The sequence below is a fragment of the Podarcis cretensis genome (genome assembly GCF_951804945.1).
Source record: "Podarcis cretensis genome assembly, chromosome: 1".
Classification (NCBI taxonomy): domain Eukaryota; kingdom Metazoa; phylum Chordata; class Lepidosauria; order Squamata; family Lacertidae; genus Podarcis; species Podarcis cretensis.
Genome location: NC_137170.1, coordinates 8,631,261 through 8,650,106, shown reverse-complemented (window position 1 = coordinate 8,650,106; position 18,846 = coordinate 8,631,261). Strand labels below are relative to the sequence as shown.

The window sequence follows — 18,846 nt, the reverse complement described above, 5'->3', positions numbered from 1 at the left end:
TTAACAATAGCATTAGCTTTGCTGCTGCATCACACAACTGACTCATGTTTAGCGTGTGGTCCACCAAAACTCCTAGTTCCTTTTCGCATGTACTGCTAGTAAACCAGGTGTCCCCCATATTTGTGTATCTTGTTCTTCCTTCCTAAGTGCAGAACCAAAAATTTGTCCCTATTGAAATTCATTTTGTTAGCTGGGGCTCAATGTAGGGTTGCAAAAAAGAGGACACATTTGTTGACTTCTGCTTTTAACTATGGATCGCTATGATGACATTGCTCATGAAATAGAGGTCGTGTCCTGAAAAAAGAGGACAAATGGCACTCCTAATCCTGATTCTTTCTTCTGCAGCATTAGCTACCCCTCCCAGTTTTGTGCCATCTGCAAATCTGATGAGCATTCCCATTGCTGGATGTAACAATAGATCAAGCTTGCTCCCTGTAATTTTCTAAAATATTGAAGGCTGATCTTTCTACCAGCCTCTCAGACCTGCTTTCAGCAGCACAGCAGGTACAGAGGGCGTGACCTCACAGAGGACCAGGTAAGCCAGTCCACAAAAGAGGGTTAATATACCCATGACCTCATAGAGTCCACGAGGTGTGTGTGTTAACTGCTCCTAACAAATAGCTACCTAGTGAAAGGGAAGCACTGAGACTCTCCCATCAGATGTTGGAAGTTGAAGTGGATCATTTAAGAAGAATTGGACTTGAAGGACCCTGTCATGGTGAGTGAGGAGCCAAGCAAAGACCTCTCCGCTCCTTTCAATTCCCTCCTCCAAATGACCCCTGGGCTGGTTATGGATGTGGGAAAACACACTAGCTCCACCATGACAAAACCTCCTGGTTTTCTCCCTCCATGTTTCCCAATGAACTGTATTTCTTAAAAAAAACCCAACCAAACCCGGAAAGAGAAAATGCATTATGACATGCAGTGTCCTAACACTCCAAACGACTTTCCCAAGAAGTCATTGAAGCAGTGTTGTTTTTTCACAGTCAGTATAATCTTTTATTTTAGACACCTATACAACAGGAAGCACATTTTTCAAAATACTCCTTTTTCTAGTTTTTCAAGCATCATATTCACATATGGTTTTTCATCTGAGACCTTCCTTGCAATCATTTTCTAGAGACAAATTTTTTTTTAACCATGTAGAAGGCCAAGTCATATTGTCCTTTTGTAAGGTTCCATGTGCTGGGTATACAATTCAAAAGGACATTTTGCACTGTAAATGTCAGATTATTCCGTACAGTTCTGTTGATAGTTTCTGTTACCATCTGCCTAAAATCTTTCAATATAGGACAATGAAAAACACATAGGTTTTGGGAAAACATTGTATTGATTGCACCTCCAACAGTTAGATACCTTAGATAGCCCTTTTTTAAACAAACATAATGGGGTCCAGTATATTCAATATATTATTTTTTGTTGTATGAACCTCAATTTAAGGTCCAGAGATCCCCTGTTAAAGCACTTAAAAGAGTTTCCCACTGTGAGCTCGAAACTGAGGTCTCTAATTCTTTATTCCATCCCTCCCTCAATACCTGTATATCAAATGGTTTGCTAGTAACAAAGATTTATATTTGTTGATGACCCCTTTTTGTTGCATGAGAATTAATCAGTCTGGAGATATTGCCATTGAGCATTTGAAGGTAATCTGCACCTGTCTCCTAAAACAGAATATATATATAATACATCCTCTTCGTTTACCATCTTCTCTAACATTAATATACCCAAATTCATCCACCTCTTCCATACAACCATTTCTTAGTATGTGAATTGGAATTCCTCTTAAGATGTAAACTAGTCTAGCTATTATGCTCATTTTAAGAGCACTGACTTTCCCCCACAGAGTCAGGTTCAATGACTGCCATTTGTCGATATCCACTGATACCTCATGATATATTTTGTTGATGTTTAATGATGCTAATTTAGATAAATCTCATGGTATTAATATCACACTGTTGACTCATGTTCAGCTTGTGGTCCACCAAGACCCCTGGATCCTGTTCACATGTACTGCTAGGAAACCATCTTCTATTTGTGCATCTGCTTCTTCCTGCCTAAGTGCAGAACTGTACATTTGAGCCTGTTAAAATTCATTTGGTTAGCTTGGGCCCAGCTTTGGAGAGTGCCCAGCTATGGGGCTGTACACTTGAGTCTGGGTCAAGACAAAAAGGACTTACTTACTAAACTATAGTCGCTCTTGTGTCTGCTTCTTCCGTGGCACTCATTCTCACACAGAACAACATGCGTGTGAACAGGGTTCAGGGCCTCCTACTGCTGGCTGGCTTCATGACTTATGTGGTGATGGGTTCCTTCGTCTTCGAGATTCTGGAGAATGATCACCACAAATCTGTAAAAGAGGAAATTTTTCGCCTGAAAGGGGAATTTTTTTTGAACTACCCCAATCTCAGCCAAGAAGACGTGGAGTATTTCATACAGGTAAGGGATTACTTCAGGAAGACTGAAAGTGATGACCGTGGCATGACACCAGAGGTTAGGAGGTCAGAAAGTATATATATGGGGGGGGGGAAATACAGTTTAGGAGGTGGGAATTGAGGTGGGGACCGAATCAGTGGCCAGCATAAAGCCATAAGGACTCACCCTTCTTTCTGCATGTGAAAATTTATCTCCATGGAGGATTAGGCAAATTGTTGGAGGATAAGACAAGGAATGGCTACTAGCCATTATGGCAGTGTTCTGCCAACACTGTTGGAGGCAGCATGGGCTTCTCCACACTGAGCTTTCCTCCACTCTCTCCAGGCATGGCCATGATTTAAAGCTCCGTGTCTGAGCACCATTTCGTTACTCTGGGGCTTTCCACGTGAAAACCAGCTTGTGAACAGCAATCATTGAAAACCCAAATTGACGTTTACTCTGATTCAGCTATAAAGAGCAGGGTTTTGTTAGTATTTGTACTGTATTTGATGGGAAACATATTTTGCAAAGAATAATTTAACATACGTCATATAGCAACTGCAAAACAGGTGACTCTGTTCAAGGTCACAGGAAAGCTGAATCATTGTCTGGTTAACTGCCGTGAAAAGTGTGTTTGTGCCTTAGAACAGAGGGTGGGAGATGATGTTGTCTCACCATTGTTTTGTTGACTGAGAATATGGGAGAGCCAATATTCCAAGCAGACTCTGTCCAAAAGAATTTATGAAGACAGGCAAGCCAAGGGGTAATGATTTATGCATTGCTACAAAAGTGTGTTTTTGGAGCAAGAAGACCAAACCCTCTCTTGGGGTCAAGGGAGAGAAACACTTAGTATTGAACTTGAGATATAAACAACACAGCTTGTTATAGTGTTGCCATCAGTGCTATTTTTCTAGGAAAAGAGGTATCGGAAGTTCCCGGAACTCACCATGAACACTTCCCTCCTTCTCCTATAATGGCAAAGGCGCCTACTTGAGAGGTGCCAGAACCGAGTTCCAGAGAGTTCCTGCTGAAAAAAAGCCCAAGTTGCCATCCTGACAAGTCAAGACTCATCTTCAAGTCTTGTGTAAGGAGTCTACTTTATCACTAAGCTTTGAAGGTGAAACTGCTGCATCCCTCTCAACAATCCAAACACTCTCAACTGGGAAAGCTTGTAGCAAACCACAACAAGCACCCCTTGGAGTGTGGGCCTTTGCCTGGAAAGAGTGGAGGAAAAGTTGAGTGTGCATAAGCCCTATGCCTATCAGTTACTGGGGGTGACAAGTGAGGGGAGGGCTGTTGTGCTCAGGTCCTGTTTGTGGGCTTCCCATGAGCATTGGGTTGGCCCCTGGGGGAAGAACGTGCTGGTCTGATCCACAAGAACGTCCCTTGTGAATGCATAGAGATTTGGTTAGCAGTATCTGGTGATAATCAGAGGAGGGGCTATTCTTATTGTTGGAATATTCAAACAGAGCCTTGCCTTCAATTGCAGAAACTGATAACAGCTGTTCAGATGGGAATAGATCCAGTGGGAACCCAACCTCATGACAAACAAGGCAGCTGGAATTTCGCTAATTCTTTCTTCTTCGTGGGAACTATGTTATGCACAATAGGTACTGTCATTTGGTTCTGGCTTCTTCGCGAATATAGTATGCAGGGCATTCAACTGCTCTCAGTTAAATTGTGTAAAGCTGCAGGCTTTGCTTTTGCTCCTTCATCATCCTTCACATCTCATTTTTGTCTTTCCATTTCTGGCCAAATAAATAGTTCATTTATTATATGCCCAACAAGACCATTCCCTGATTAGTTATTTATTCCCCACCCTTCTGGGGCCAACCCATTATTAAAACCATCCTGTGGAAAGTAATTGGGCTAGGAAACGAGTTCAAATCCCACCTTGTGCAACTGACCCAATGCCAGGTCTCCCAATGCAAATCCGTCCCTCTCAGCACAACCCTATGCATTCAGTGGGACTTGCTCCCCAATAAATTTGCATAGGATTGCAACTTCTTTCCAGTAAGCTACAAAATACACTCAAGAAACCACACACCCTTTATGTCTAGATGAATGCCTTCAATGCAGAAAGCCATGCACTGAATGAGTGGGAGAACCTAACTTATTAGCACTGTTTAATCCAGAGCTTTCAAAACTTTTCATGTTGGTGACTCACTTTTTATACATGCATCAATTTGTGACACAGTAATTCACTTTTGCTAGTGAACTGGTGGTTATTGTTGGCAAACAAGCCTCCTAGGGAGAGGCTGGCAACTCTCCCAGACTCCTGGCTTGCTTACCGGTGATCTGCCCTGGCTGCAATCCCCGCAAGTCCAGGATAGATCTCGATAGGCGACATTTCCCAGTGTGGAAAATGCACACCCCCTCCCTCCTTGCTTCCCTAGCAGGGAAAGGAGATCCTTTTACATCTCTTTATTTCTGACTTTGCAGCACTACAGAAAACATGTCCGATCAGTTCAGACTTCAGCAAGCAAGTGACTAAGACCTCCTTTACATACGCAACAGGAAGGTCTCATATTACACACAGAGCAAATTCCGGTGAATCGCCCTGTGAACTGGCTGTAACATTCTTTCCCACAGTCAGCCACATCATGTGATGTTGTCAGGGGCTCAGGAGCAGAGGCACAGGGAAGAGAGGAGATGGAGAGCGAAGGGGAAGAATCCGAGGGGAGCGTAGGAGAAGAGGACAGTGGACCGAGGGATTCCATGAGCCTCTCCAGCGAATCGGAAGATTCACAGAAGGAGGCGCCAGTGGCCAGGGGTAGGGGGTTCCCAAGGGGAACGCCCCAGGAGCAAGGGGGCAGCAGGGACTCCCAGAGCAGTAGCTGGAAATCAGGACCAGCTTCCCCACCAGAGCAGAGTGGGGGGGAAGAGTCCCAAGGATCGGGGCCAGTGCATTCCCCACCAGGGAGAGAAGATAAGGCAGGGCTGACCACGCCTCCATCAGAAAGTTGGACAACGGAGGAGAGGTCAGATCCGGCCAGTGTCCCGGAAGAGGGAAGCAGTGACCGAAGTAGTGTAACGGTTAGGAGAAAGGTCACTGGGCTGGCGCGAGAGGCAAGTTCAAATGTACAGGAGCGCGGGACAGCAGAGAATGAGGATTGGGAACCGGGTCCTAAAGCCCGCCAGAGGGAGGGGGAGGAGCTAAGCGACTCAGCGTCGGAAGAGTCCAGAAAGGGCAATGCCCCAGCGGGCAGGAGGACCCAGAGGAGGAGAGAGCAGCGTAAAAGGTGGAGCAGGGCTAGGATCTTAAACTGGTGTCATAGGGGAGGAGACTCAGACGGGACTTCGCCGATCTAGGGTTTAAGACGTAGGGCTGCATGCTGTGGCTTTGAAATGGAAACTGAACTTCAATAAAGACTTTTGTACATTACTACAGCCTGGCGTTGGTCCTCTGTGAGCTGGGACCTAGAGGCAGCTCTGACAGATGTTTTCACCCAGCTGCCAGTTTGCAGCTGCGTTGCTCTCATATCGTAACAGTTATAACCCCTCTCTAGCGTTCACATGACACACCTGAACACTGCAGCCCACACACTAATGTCATGACACACAGTTTGGAAAGCTCTATTGAAGCTTCAAGTGTGCTAGGGATAAACTAATCTGTACTTCGAGTTCAGGCCATAAAGCTGCAGCTTCTGATACCCAAGAAAAGGGCTTATCTGTTTCTCGAAAAATCTGAAGGTAATTGGCAAATCGACAGGTGCAGATGTCCTTTTCAACTCTTTCTTAATCTTTCAACAGGCTATGGATACCTCTGTCCCCGAACGAAAGAAGGTCAGATCTTTTGTGTTATTTTTGCTCTCTTTGGAATCCCCTTCTACCTCATCTGCTTGAACTATGTTGGCTTTTTAGTCTCAGGAATCTTTGAATGGTGTGCAGAGCAAGTGTATCGGGGGAAAAAAAACAAGGTAATTCAGTTACTTTATCTAGAGATGGTTTCTAATCTAGCAGTCACAAGACTGAGGCCAACATAGACTGCTGCTGCACTCAGGAACTGTATGCAGGTTTTCTGTGGGCATCTGGTCAGCTTTGATGAGAACAAGATCCTCAACTTGATGGGCCCTTGCCTGATCCAACAGATCTCTTCTCTTCTCTATTATTTTTCACAGCAGGAGGCCTCATTAGCTAAAGTGGTACCTCAGGTTAAGAATGGTTTTGGGTTAAGAACGGATCTCCGGAATGAATTAAGTTCGTAACCCAAGGTACCACTATATAATTAGCTGCTTTTATATTAGGAGGAAGACAAGAATAAATAAGACATGTGCATGATGCCCTCTAAATAATTGAGGAAGACAAATTTGAGCTCTGCCTTCAAACAGAAATGAGAGAAACTCATGGGTTCGTGGGTGTGAGGGTATATGCAACAACATACAACTGAACAAAAATTGAATCATCACCATTTTTTTCAATGTTTAGAAAATCAAGTTTGCCAAGTTAACACAGGATTACGACAGACCAAGGCTTTTAGATACTTGCCTCTTTCTAAAACGATGGTTTCTGTTTTGTTTACAACTTGTGGTTTGTCTGGAGGAGGCACAAACAATGAGCCTGAGTTTGGACAACATGCTAAGCCAAACCATGCCTTAGTTTGTGGCCAAACCAGCCACCATCTCCTCTCCTGGAGCGTGTCTTGGAGAAATTTAAAAGGAGCTTCCTAGATTGGAGGTTACCCACACAGCAACCCAAAAGAAAAGAATGCAGGCTCCAAGTGAGAAGATGTGAAGCAAGCAATTGCATGTGAACAGAGAACTGGGTATTGTGCTCCAAATGAAGTCGAAATCCCTATGCATGGCTGAAGGTCAAGAGAACTGAGCTCTGTTGCATCAAAGTGCCCTTGTCTTTTCTTTTCTTGCTTTATCTTTCAGAAATCAGCAAGATACATTTTCATCTTCGTGGTTCTGGGACTTCTAATGTTTCTTATTTTGCCATCATTCTTCTTTCAATGGATGGAGGGCTGGGCTTATTATGAAGCTGTCTATTATACATTTATTACCCTCAGCACCATTGGTTTTGGAGACTATCTAATTGGTAAGGCTTTCAAAATACTTTCATATTGTGGGCTTAACAGGTTCTACAGATAATACTAGGTCACCTGTGGCCTCAAGGTACTAGTGGGAACCAATCTGTTCTACTGAAAAATATGAAAGCTCAGTTCAGTGACAAGTAGGGTGCCACCAGGTTCTGTCCTGGGCCTGTTGTTGTTCAACGCCTTTATAAATGCTTGGTTGAATGAATTGAGAGGATGCTTCTCAAATGTACAGCTGACACTGAATTCAGAGGAGTAGCTAATGTCACAGAAGACAGAATCAATTCAAAATGACCTTAACAGATTGGAGAACTGGGCACAAGCTAACAAAATGCATTTCAGTAGGGATAAATGTAAGGTTCTGCACTTAGGAAGAAGCAGTTGCACAAATACAGCATGGGGGGACACCTGGTTTACTAGCAGTACATGTGAAAAGGATCTAGGGGTCTTGGTGGACCACAAGCTTAACATGAGTCAAGCGTGTGATGCAGTAGCAAAAAAAAAAAAAGCTAACAGTATTCTAGGCTGCATCAACAGAAGTATAGTGTCCAGATCAAGAGAAGTAATAGTACTATTCTATCCTGCCTTGGTCAAACCACACCTAGAATACTGTGTCCAGTTCTGGGCACCACAGTTTAAGAAAGCTGTTGACAAGTTGGAACATGTGCAGAGAAGGTCAGCCAAGATGATCAAGGGCCTTTCAGACAGAAAGAGCAGTTTGGCTGTGCAATAGACTCCCATGAGAGGTGGTGGACCCTTTCCCTGGGGGATTTTAAGCAGAGGTTGGATGGCCTCCTCATGGATGCTGTAGCTGAGATTCCTGCATTGCAGAAGGTTGGGCTAGATGCATCAAACTTGAAAGAAAAGAAAATGCCCAGTATGTTTTCCTGGACAGTGATTTTGCACCTTTTTCTTGGCTGAAACTGCAACTCCACCCCCATTATTCAGCCCAGACACTGAGGTCCATCTGTGGTGGGTCCCTCACTGCAAGAAGTGAGGTTACAAGGAACCAGGAAGATGTCAAGAAGATAACGAACGACACAACCTTTAGAAGACATCTGAAGGCAACCCTGTATAGGGAACTTTATAATGTTGTATGTTTTATAATGTTTTGATATATGCTCCCAGAGTGGCTGGGGAAACCCAGTCAGATGGGTGGGGTACAAATAAAATTATTATTATTGCTATTACTATTATTAAGCAGGAAGTTATTATTAATATCATCATCATCATCATTGAGCAGGAAGTTACAGGATGTGCACTGATTGGAAATTTGGTCAGTTTGCTGGAAATTTGGAAAGTTTGTCAGACTTGCTGGAAGAACTGAACTGAAAGGACATGTTTTTCTCTAGTGCTGTAATGTCAGAAATAAACATCATGTAAATAGATTTCTGACTTATTTTCTTTCCCCTGCGGAAGCAGGAGGGAGGGGTTGTGCATTTTGCCTATGCTTGGGAAAATGTTGCCTATCAAAATCTCCCTGGTCTGTCTGGATATCAGCCAGAGGAGGTTACTGGTAAACAAGCTCCGAGGATAGTGAGAAGGGCCAGCCTCTATGGAGGGGGCTTGCAAATCGACAAGTGGTAGCAGAGGATGGTTGCAACAACAAGACGGCTGAGCACCAGGTGGGAGACGATTTTTTTTGCTGATAAGCAGTGATCCACGGACCTCTGCGATGCTGATTTATGGCTGGATGGTGAACGCGAATTGAAAAGTCTTCGGTTCCCTGAGAAAAAAAGGCTCCTGTTTTGGATAAAACAGAGCAGAGAGGCCACATACTTCGCATTCCAGAGCTGATAAGAAGTTCCGTTGCTATGCGACAAGTCGTGAGTACTTTTTGAGCTAAATTTATGAGCTGGTTAGTTTAAAAAGCATAGAGAGAAAAGAAGCTTCAAAAGTGAAAGCAAGGCTGTGTTTTTCAGCGACACTTGTTGTAAACAAACTGTTGGAAAGGGGGCTTTCCAAGAAGAGCGCAGCTTGCTGATTGCTGTTGGATTGCAGCGAAGGCTTATTGTTTACAGATTCTCTGTGGAAGGGAAAATTCCAGGCAGCAGAGGCTGGCTGCCAGGTGGAAAGCAGCTTGTAAACAGGCAATAGACTATTGGATTTTCCAGCTTGTAGCTGAAGCTGCAGCTTGGGATTAAAGATTTCTGTTCTCTCAGAAACCGAATAGCCAAAGCTGGCTAGAATGGTCATTTGCAATGGAATTTTTGCTGGTGGGAGAGCAATTATGGGACTTAGTACAAAGCCCACAGCCTGTTGCTGTACAAGCACAGGGGGAGAAGGCTGCAGTTCAAAGTGAATTGAAGCAGCATTGGTGGAAAATGTGGACGCTTATCTTGAGCCAGTCCTAAAGGGTGCAGCAGAACCAAGGGTCATTGGGAGTTACTCCGCAAAGCTTGTGAAGCTGGGGTGGGAAGCAAGAATTGGTTGCGCCAAAGCGGGAGAGCCAAGATGAAGCTAGCCAAATTCTTGAGAGCTCATCGAAAGCTGGGAGGAGCTTTGAGCCACAACAAGGAAGTGAAGGGGCTGTTGCTGCTGTTGCTGTTAATGATCCTGCTACTGCTGCAATGGCTGTTGCTGATGGGGGGAGTGAAGCTCGGGAATCAAGCACCCCCACTACTATTGCTACAGAGGAGAAAGCTGTAGCTCAGAACGCTGTTCGTCAGGAGACACCACGTCAGGAGAAAGGAGCTAGAGGGAGCTCTGTAAAGCCTCAGACTTCAAGTAAAGGTCGTACCCAGTCCCAGGCAAAACCAGATATGGCTTTGATGTCACTAAAAGCCACATCATCCGTGGAGAACTCATTTATAATAGACACAGGGTGCACGCAACACATGACATCACGTCAAGAGCTGTTTTCTACGTTTGAGAAGCAACACTTCACTGTGAAATTGGCCAATGGTCAGGAAATGGAAGCAACCGGGATCAGAACTGTGTATCTAGAAAGCCTGAACTTGACTATAAACAATGTTTATTTTGTTCCAGGTTTAAAGTACAATTTGCTGAGTGTTTCTCAAATCAGTAAGAAGAAACTGGTGTTATCCTATGATGAGGAAAGTTGCAAAATCTACAAAGATGGAGAGCTGTATCTTTCTGCCAGAGAGAAAGACGGGCTGTATCTGTTGATATTTGAGGAATCGAATTATAAAATGTGCACAGCATGTGAATCTAAAATGCTTTCTCTTGCAGGTATCTCGAAAGAAGACACGAGAGGAAAGGCAACAAAGATTAACAAAGTTTTTCAGCGAGTGTATGCTGATGTAATTGGTCCTTTAGCACCTTCTAGAGGCAATGCAAAATACTATCTTGTATTTGTTGATCATTTTTCTCAATATGTATGGATTTACACATTGAGATCTCCCAGAGAAACCTTAGAAAGGTTTAAGGAGTTTTGTGATAAGGTTAAGAATGTTCATGATGCTAATATTGATTTTCTTTACACAGATGAGAAGCCAATTTTTCTTTCACAGGATTTTCAGGATTTCCTTGAGAAGCAAGGGATAGAGCACAAGGTTGCTGTTTCAGAAGCTGCATGGAACAAAACTGTCTGTGTAAAAGTGAACAAAGAGTTGCAAAATGGCATGAATGCACAATTGCTGAGTTCACACTTACCACATGAGTTTTGGGCTGAATCTTTATCTTGTTACACTTGGGTGAGAAAGGTTTCAAAAGGTATGGAATGTTCTCCTTTTGAGAGGCTGTTCCGCAGAAAACCTTCTGCCACACATTTTAGGGTTTTTGGATCTCAAATCAGAACAGAAACTCCAGATGGGGTGAAGAATGCCAGAGGCATTCTTGTGGGTTATGAAAAGGGTCTCTACAGAGTCATTTTGTCTGAATCTGGTCAGGTGATTCTCACAAAATTTCTAGAGAGTGCTCCTGGACAGGAGAGAGTAATTTTTCACACATATCCCACTGCTGATGATTCAGATGATGAATTTGATTATTCTGATTATAGTGATACTGAAAGTGACACAGAAAGCTCAGAGAGTTCTGTTGACACAGTTATTGAGAAAGGTTCACACACAAAAGCTAGATCTTCACAGGTTAAGGATGAACCACTGTTTACTATTGGAACTGGTTCTTCGAAAAGTCCTGAGACTGAACCAGTCAGCAAAGAGGATCAACACCTCATACGCAGGTCTGAGAGAATCACAAAGGGCATACCACCCAAGAGGTATTCAAAAGAGTTTGCTAACTCAGCTGTTGCATGTGTTACTATTGTTGACAACTCAAGGCAGGTTGAAGCTGTGTCTAAGTCAGAGACAAAGACAAAGACACAACATGGAGTTGCTAAGCATAACACAACGTTCCCTAACCAAGGTAATGCAGAACCACTCATTCCTTGGAAATCTGATAACCAGAGAATTACATTGGTGAAACCAGTGGCGGGTAGTTCCAAGGGTGGAACTGAAACGACAGGGGATTGTTTCATGTATAACAACTGTTTGTTTTCTTCTCTGGATCAAGCTTTGTCCGCAGCTAACGATGATTCATATGGGGGAGGATGTCAGTATATTGAAACATCACTGCTGCAGACAGCCAGATTGTTGACACCACATGATGCGCTTATCTGTGGGAAAGAAGAATTTCCCAGGACGTTCACAGGCTGGATAAGTCTTTGTGAAGAGTGTAACTTGAAACCTTCTGTGTGCGCATGTTCAGGAAGTTTGTCAGACTTGCTGGAAGAACTGAACTGAAAGGACGTGTTTTTTCTCTAGTGCTGTAATGTCAGAAATAAACATCATGTAAATAGATTTCTGACTTATTTTCTTTCCCCTGCGGAAGCAGAAGGGAGAGGGGGTTGTGCATTTTGCCCATGCTTGGGAAAATGTCACCTATCAAAATCTCCCTGGTCTGTCTGGATATCAGCCAGAGGAGGTTACCGGTAAGCAAGCTCCGAGGACAGTGAGAGGGGCCAGCCTCTATGGAGGGGGCTTGCAAATCGACAGTGCAATCACACCAAAGCCTTTACAGGCTCAAACATCATCATGAGCCCAAACTGTGATGAATAGGCAATTATAAAGACATTGGCAGTTTCCTGTGTTCATCTTCTCACACTTCAGTGGTAGAAATGTCTTTTAAATGTATGCTGTGAATGTGAGCTAACGAAGTTTAGATAAACTAAATTGGTGAGTCCTTAAATCACCTCCTCACACATTATTGTTGCTTTTCTCTGTGTTTTCAGGGAGGAAGCATGACAGGACGTATATTCCGGGCTACCGGACGATCGCATCCTTTTGGATCGTCATGGGTCTGGCCTGGATAACTGTGTTGTTTGAACTGGTATCATCATTACTGGCACCTGTGAATCCAAAAGCAAGCTCACGAAAAGACAGTAGTGGGCAAAAATAACACTGCCCAAAAGGCGTCAGTTTGCTACATTTCCACTGGAGGAGAATTTATCTTTGCATTCTGGTGGAGACGGACATAAAAATCAGCTATACTCAAGAACCTCCCCTGAGCTTTTTATAATTATATGGCATTGTGACATTCAAGTGATTCCTTAGAAAATTGGCTAGCTGGTCTATAAATTAAAGTAATTCCTAATAAACTGTGAAATAGCTGGGTTTTCTGCATCGAATTATAATGTCTCTTCATTACAAAATATATATTGTGCTTTGATAATTTTTTTAGCAACAAGGAGAGAAAGGGAGGGTCTTACCTGGATTCTCAAAACTGGAATGTGTGTAGAGAGGAACCAAGATGATCAAGAGTCTGGAAACCAAGCCTTATGAGGAGTGGTTGAAGGAGCTGGGTATTTTTATTCTGGAAAAGAGGGAACTGGGAGACATATGAGAGCTTTCTTCAAATATCTCAAGGGCTATCACATGTAAGAGGGAGCATGCTTGCTTTCTCCTGCTCTGGAGGGGAGGACTCAAACCAATGAAAGGAGATGAAACACACCATAAGGAAGAGAATCGTATTTTTCTCGCTAAGGTCTCTATCACCAAAATAAATAATAATGGTGACAGGGGGCACCCTTGCCTTGTCCCTTTCGTTATTTTACATTTTTCCATAATCCCATTATTCGCAATCAGCATAGCTTGTTGGTCTGAGTAAATTGCCTCCATACCTCTACCAAAAGCCTCCCTGATGTTCATCATTTCTATCATCTTCTTCATAAAAGTCAATGAAATATTATCAAAGGCCTTTTCTGCATCTATGAACATTAAAGCTGCTTGTTTCTAATTCCTGACCTCTAGATAGTCTATGATATCAATGATATTTCTTATTTTATCCTTCATCTGGTGGCCTGGCAAGAAACCTGCTTGATCTTGACGAATTAAGTCCACTAAAACCCTCTTCATTTGGTTAGCATGTTGGCAGATAATTTATAAGGTAAAGGTAAAGGTAAAGGTACCCCTGCCCGTACGGGCCAGTCTTGACAGACTCTGGGGTTGTGCGCCCATCTCACTTAAGAGGCCAGGGGCCAGCGCTGTCCGGAGACACTTCCGGGTCACGTGGCCAGCGTGACATCGCTGCTCTGGCGAGCCAGAGCCGCACACGGAAACGCCGTTTACCTTCCCGCTGGTAAGCGGTCCCTATTTATCTACTTGCACCCGGAGGTGCTTTCAAACTGCTAGGTTGGCAGGCGCTGGGACCGAGCAGCGGGAGCGCACCCCGCCGCAGGGATTCGAACCGCCGACCTTTCGATCGGCAAGTCCTAGGCGCTGAGGCTTTAACCCACAGCGCCACCTGCATCCCTAGATAATTTATAATTATTATTTAAAAAAGAAATTGGCCTATAATTTTGAACTAAAAGTGAGCCAGCATTCTTCTTCAGAATCAATGTGATATAGGCCTTTTTTCAGAACTTTTCAGAATGAATGAGATACCAGTGACTGGGTGTTTCCCAGTCACTGGTATCTCATTCATTAACTATTTAAGTGGTTGTACCAGTAAAAAGGTAAAGGTACCCCTGCCCGTACGGGCCAGTCTTGACAGACTCTGGGGTTGTGCGCCCATCTCACTTAAGAGGCCAGGGGCCAGCGCTGTCCGGAGACACTTCCGGGTCACGTGGCCAGCGTGACATCGCTGCTCTGGCGAGCCAGAGCCGCACACGGAAACGCCGTTTACCTTCCCGCTGGTAAGCGGTCCCTATTTATCTACTTGCACCCGGAGGTGCTTTTGAACTGATAGGTTGGCAGGCGCTGGGACCGAGCAGCGGGAGCGCACCCTGCCGCAGGGATTCGAACCGCCGACCTTTCGATCGGCAAGTCCTAGGCGCTGAGGCTTTAACCCACAGCGCCACCTGCGTCCCCGGTTGTACCAGTAGGTCCTGCAATTTTTTAATAGTACTTTGCTGACAGTCCATCTAGCCCTGGCGTTTTACCTATTTTAGCTTCTGTAATTGTCTCTTGTACCTCCTGTTTCGATAATGGTGCATTTAGAAAATCTATTTTTTCTTTTGGAATTTTTTTGTTTTAAATATTTTTCAATTTTCTCTTTATTTTCAGAACTCGCTCAGTACAGTTCTGTATAATATCTTACAAATTGCCTTTGTGTATCTTTCGGATTATCTTTTACTTTCCCCACTACATTTAATTTATTAATTAAATTTATGGCACTTACAGGAGAGCATAAGACTGCGCCAGACTGCTGAGGTATGTGTGGGGAAAAGCGAAAGCAGAGGCTTTTCGTTGCTGTGGCAAAGAGACTTTGATCTCCGGCAGGCCTAAATGGTCTGGGAGCCGAGCCAAGAAGGCTTCGTGATTAATGGGAGCCAAGATAAGGAGTCTTTGAGGTAAAGAAAGAGACTCAGGCTCAAGTAAAGACCTGAAATGGAGTTTTTACAAGCCTCTGAAGCTGTTGAGTGCCCAAAGTTAAACAGGCACAATTATGACACCTGGGCAGTGTGGTGTGAGAGCTTGCTTCGACAGTTTGGGGTGTGGCATACTGTGAGTGAAGCCCCCCCAGTTCCTCTGACAGATAGATGGAGGGCCCAAGATTCATGGGCCATGGACGTAATAGTCCTGTCCGTCTCTCTAGAGGAAATTGCTACGCTAGCTGGCAACACCACTGCACGTCAGATGTGGAATGCTTTGAAGAAAGCTCATCTGCCGGTTATCCCAGCCCAGAGTGTGAATGCGTCGGAGGTCCTGGCTGTTTCCCAGAATGCGAGTGAATGTAGGGATGCTGAGGGCACCGGTTGCAAGCTGCAGGGGGAGCTGACTGTGATGTCATCCCAGGCAGCATTCCAGCCTCCAGGGGGAGCCAAGGAGTCAGCAGCTGAGAGCTCTGTCTCTGTTTCTCGTGGGAACCAAGGTCATCGCCTTTGCAGAGGCCGGAAGGCCAGAGGTAAACAGAGCAAGATGCCTGCAGATGGCCAGGAGCAGGGGGGCAAGCTGCAAAAGCCCACGCCAGTGGAAAACAAGGCTTTGTTAGCTGGCACAGCTTCACCAAAGGCTAAAGGCAAGTCTGATGGCCAGGAGCAGGGGGGCAAGCAGCAAAAGCCCACGCCGGTGGAAGACAAGGTTTGGCTTGCCAGAAGAGCTGCTCCAAAGGCCAAGGCAAGGTTTGTTGTGGACTCAGGTTGCACGCGCCATATTTCGAAGGATAGACACCTGTTTATCTCCTTCACACCTCAAGATGGCGAGATCCACCTGGCTGATGGAAGGACTTTGCAAATTGCAGGAAAGGGGACTGTAAAACTTGCAAGTTTGCATACAACCATCAGTAATGTACTTTTTGTTCCTGGAGCAGCGGACAATTTGCTCAGCGTACCACAGCTGATTATACGTGGTTTCGAGGTTTCCTTCAAGAGGAACGCCTGTGTCATCAGGAAAGGCAAAGAGGACATTTTGCATGCAATGTTTATAGATGGTTTATTCTGTATAACTTATGATGACAATGCTATTATGTCTAATGTTGATTCTTGTTGTGTTGCACAAACTAACAAGGTTCTTCATGCAGGATGTATTCATGATGCACATCAAAAATTTTGCCACATGTCTTGGCAGGTGCTGGCCAAGATGCCTGGGTTGGTTGAAGGTTTGGACATCAAACCCTGTAAGTTTCACATGAAATGTGTATCTTGTGCAGAGAACAAGGTGAAGGTTGCTCCAAAAGGCAAGGAGTCTAGCAAGCAGGCTTCCAAACCCTACCAGCTAGTGCACGCAGACCTGGTTGGTCCACTTGCGCCTTCTTTGGGAGGAGCAAGGTACTTCATGGTTCTAATTGATTCTTTTTCTAGGTACATTCATGTGTTTATGCTTGAGCAGAAATCGCAAGCGTTTACTAAGTTCAAGGCATTCTGTGCTTGGTTGGAGAATGTTCACGGTAAGCGTATCGGCTGCCTTTTTTCCGATCGGGGCGGGGAGTTCACTTCTCAGCAGTTTGAAGCTTTCCTGACTGAGAAGGGAATCCAGCATGACTTGACAATGCCTAGATCGCCATGGATGAATGGACTTGCGGAACGAGCAAACCAGACTTTGCTTCAAGGCCTGAAAACCTTGTTGCATGATGCCAACCTCCCTGAGAAGTTTTGGGGGGAGGCTCTATCAACGGTAGTTTATACCTTAAATCGCAGATTGTCATCACCTATTGGTTGCACTCCGTATGAGAAAATGTTTGGTACGAAACCGAATGTCAAGCACATGAGAATCTTTGGTTCTGACATGTGGGTACATACCCCACAAAGCAACAAGCTTGGGAAGCGTGGGGCACATGGTTTGTTCATGGGGTATGAAAAAGGTGCATACAGGGTATGGATGACTGGGTCTAAGTCCATTAAGTTCACAAGGAGTGTTGAGTACAATCCTAAGTGGGGGGAAAATGTGGGAATTTTCCAGAGTTACCCAGAGGAGGATGAAGGTGATGTGCAAAAACCAGATAATGTTGAGAAAGCTGAGGAAGCTGATGATGATGATGATGATGATGATCAGAGTTCGGATTCCAGTTCAGTTGGTGGCGCTGCTGCTGGTGTCAGTGACAGTGATGACACAGCAGACTACAAGAGCGCAAAGGCCTCAGTCAGACCATCTGATACGTCTGACAATGAACTGGAAGAACCACTGTTCACCATTGGTCACTTTTCTCTTAAGAAGGAGGAGATGAGTCCAGAAGACTTGCGTCTGATTCGCAGGTCTGAAAGGGCGACCAAAGGCAGACCTCCGAAGAGATTTGCTGATGAGTTTGCTAAGACAGCAACTGCTGTTCTTAGTAGCTCAGAGAAGGTGTGGGAACCTTCAAGCTTCAAAGAGGTTCAGGAGTTGACCTCTAAAGATGCTGAGCCTTGGCTTAATGCCATGAAGGCTGAAGTTGATTCCTTGAACAGGAACCAAACTTGGGAACTGGTACCGGTAGTCCCAGGAATGAGACTGGTTGGCAGCAAATGGGTCTTCAAGGCCAAGACAGACCAGAATGGCAAGGTTGTCAGACACAAAGCCAGATTGGTTGCCAGAGGTTTTTCACAGGTACCAGGACAGGATTACCACGAGACCTACTCACCCACCGTTAAATATGAGAGCATTCGGCTGATGTTCAAGATAGCTGCAGAGGAGAAACTGCATGTTTCCCATCGTGACATTAATACAGCTTTTTTGTACGGGATTTTGGGGGAGGAGCTGTACATGCTTCCACTTGATGGAATGCAGACACAGAAGGGAATGGTCTGTAAACTGCGGAAATCCTTATATGGTCTCAAGCAGAGTGCCAGGTGTTGGAACACAAAACTCACTGAGACATTGCTTTCTCTAGGTTTTCACCAGGGCAAAGCTGATCCATGTGTGTTTCTCAAGGACAAGGGCAAAACAAACTGTATTGTTTATGTTTTGTTGATGATCTTCTGATGTTTTGGAAGAATCAGGCTTTTTACAAAAGCACCCTAACTCAGCTGAAGGAGCACTTTGACATGAAGGATCTTGGTGAGGTATCCAACTATCTTTCTCTGCAGGTGGAGAAGGACCAAGCAGGTAATTTTCTGGTACACCAAACACAGAAAATTGCTGATGTATTAACCAGGTTGAATTTGGTTGATGCAAACCCAGCAGACACACCGATGGTGACAGGTTACCAGGTAGATAGTACTGCTGAAGCGTTTTCTGACACTACGCTGTACAGATGCATTCTAGGGAAGTTGAATTTCATTGCTAGATGCTCAAGACCTGACATTGCTGTAAGCACTAACCTGCTTAGCAGACATGCTAACAATCCTACTGTTCAGGATTGGAAAGCTCTGAAGCGTATAGCCCGCTATTTGAAGGGGACTATGCACTACAGGCTGAGGTTCACCAGTCAGAAGACTGGAGGTCTTGAAATCTTTGCAGATGCTAGTTTTGGAAGTGACACCACGGATGGTACAAGCACTTCTGGAGTATGCTACATGTACAACCACTGGCTGTGCAGGAAGCAGACGACAGTGAGCCTAAGTTCCTGTGAAGCAGAACTCA

At 44.6% G+C, this 18,846-nt stretch overlaps 2 protein-coding genes and 1 long non-coding RNA gene across 3 annotated transcripts in view; 2 read left to right on the top strand and 1 right to left on the bottom strand.

The window, feature by feature from the left end:
- Positions 1 to 18,846, bottom strand: part of LOC307209020 — a 111,778-nt gene that overhangs the window by 73,433 nt on the left and 19,499 nt on the right. The gene's annotated exons all lie outside the window — the stretch shown is intronic.
- The window catches only part of LOC307207842 (potassium channel, subfamily K, member 16-like), a 57,564-nt gene that overhangs the window by 20,785 nt on the left and 17,933 nt on the right, over positions 1 to 18,846 (top strand). The window lies entirely within an intron of this gene.
- On the top strand, positions 597 to 13,123 carry LOC307207613 (potassium channel, subfamily K, member 16-like). Its single transcript, XM_079961590.1, has 6 exons — positions 597 to 718; positions 2,236 to 2,436; positions 3,902 to 4,022; positions 6,166 to 6,332; positions 7,290 to 7,452; positions 12,642 to 13,123. The coding sequence occupies exons 1-6, from the start codon at positions 716 to 718 to the stop codon at positions 12,806 to 12,808; spliced, it is 822 nt and encodes a 273-aa protein (XP_079817716.1). The 5' UTR covers positions 597 to 715; the 3' UTR covers positions 12,809 to 13,123.

Excerpts from the sequence above, each read along its gene's own strand:
- LOC307207613 (XM_079961590.1), top strand. Across the intron at positions 2,437-3,901 it reads ACGTGGAGTATTTCATACAG|AAACTGATAACAGCTGTTCA; the intron begins GTAAGGGATTAC and ends CTTCAATTGCAG. Across the intron at positions 4,023-6,165 it reads AACTATGTTATGCACAATAG|GCTATGGATACCTCTGTCCC; the intron begins GTACTGTCATTT and ends ATCTTTCAACAG.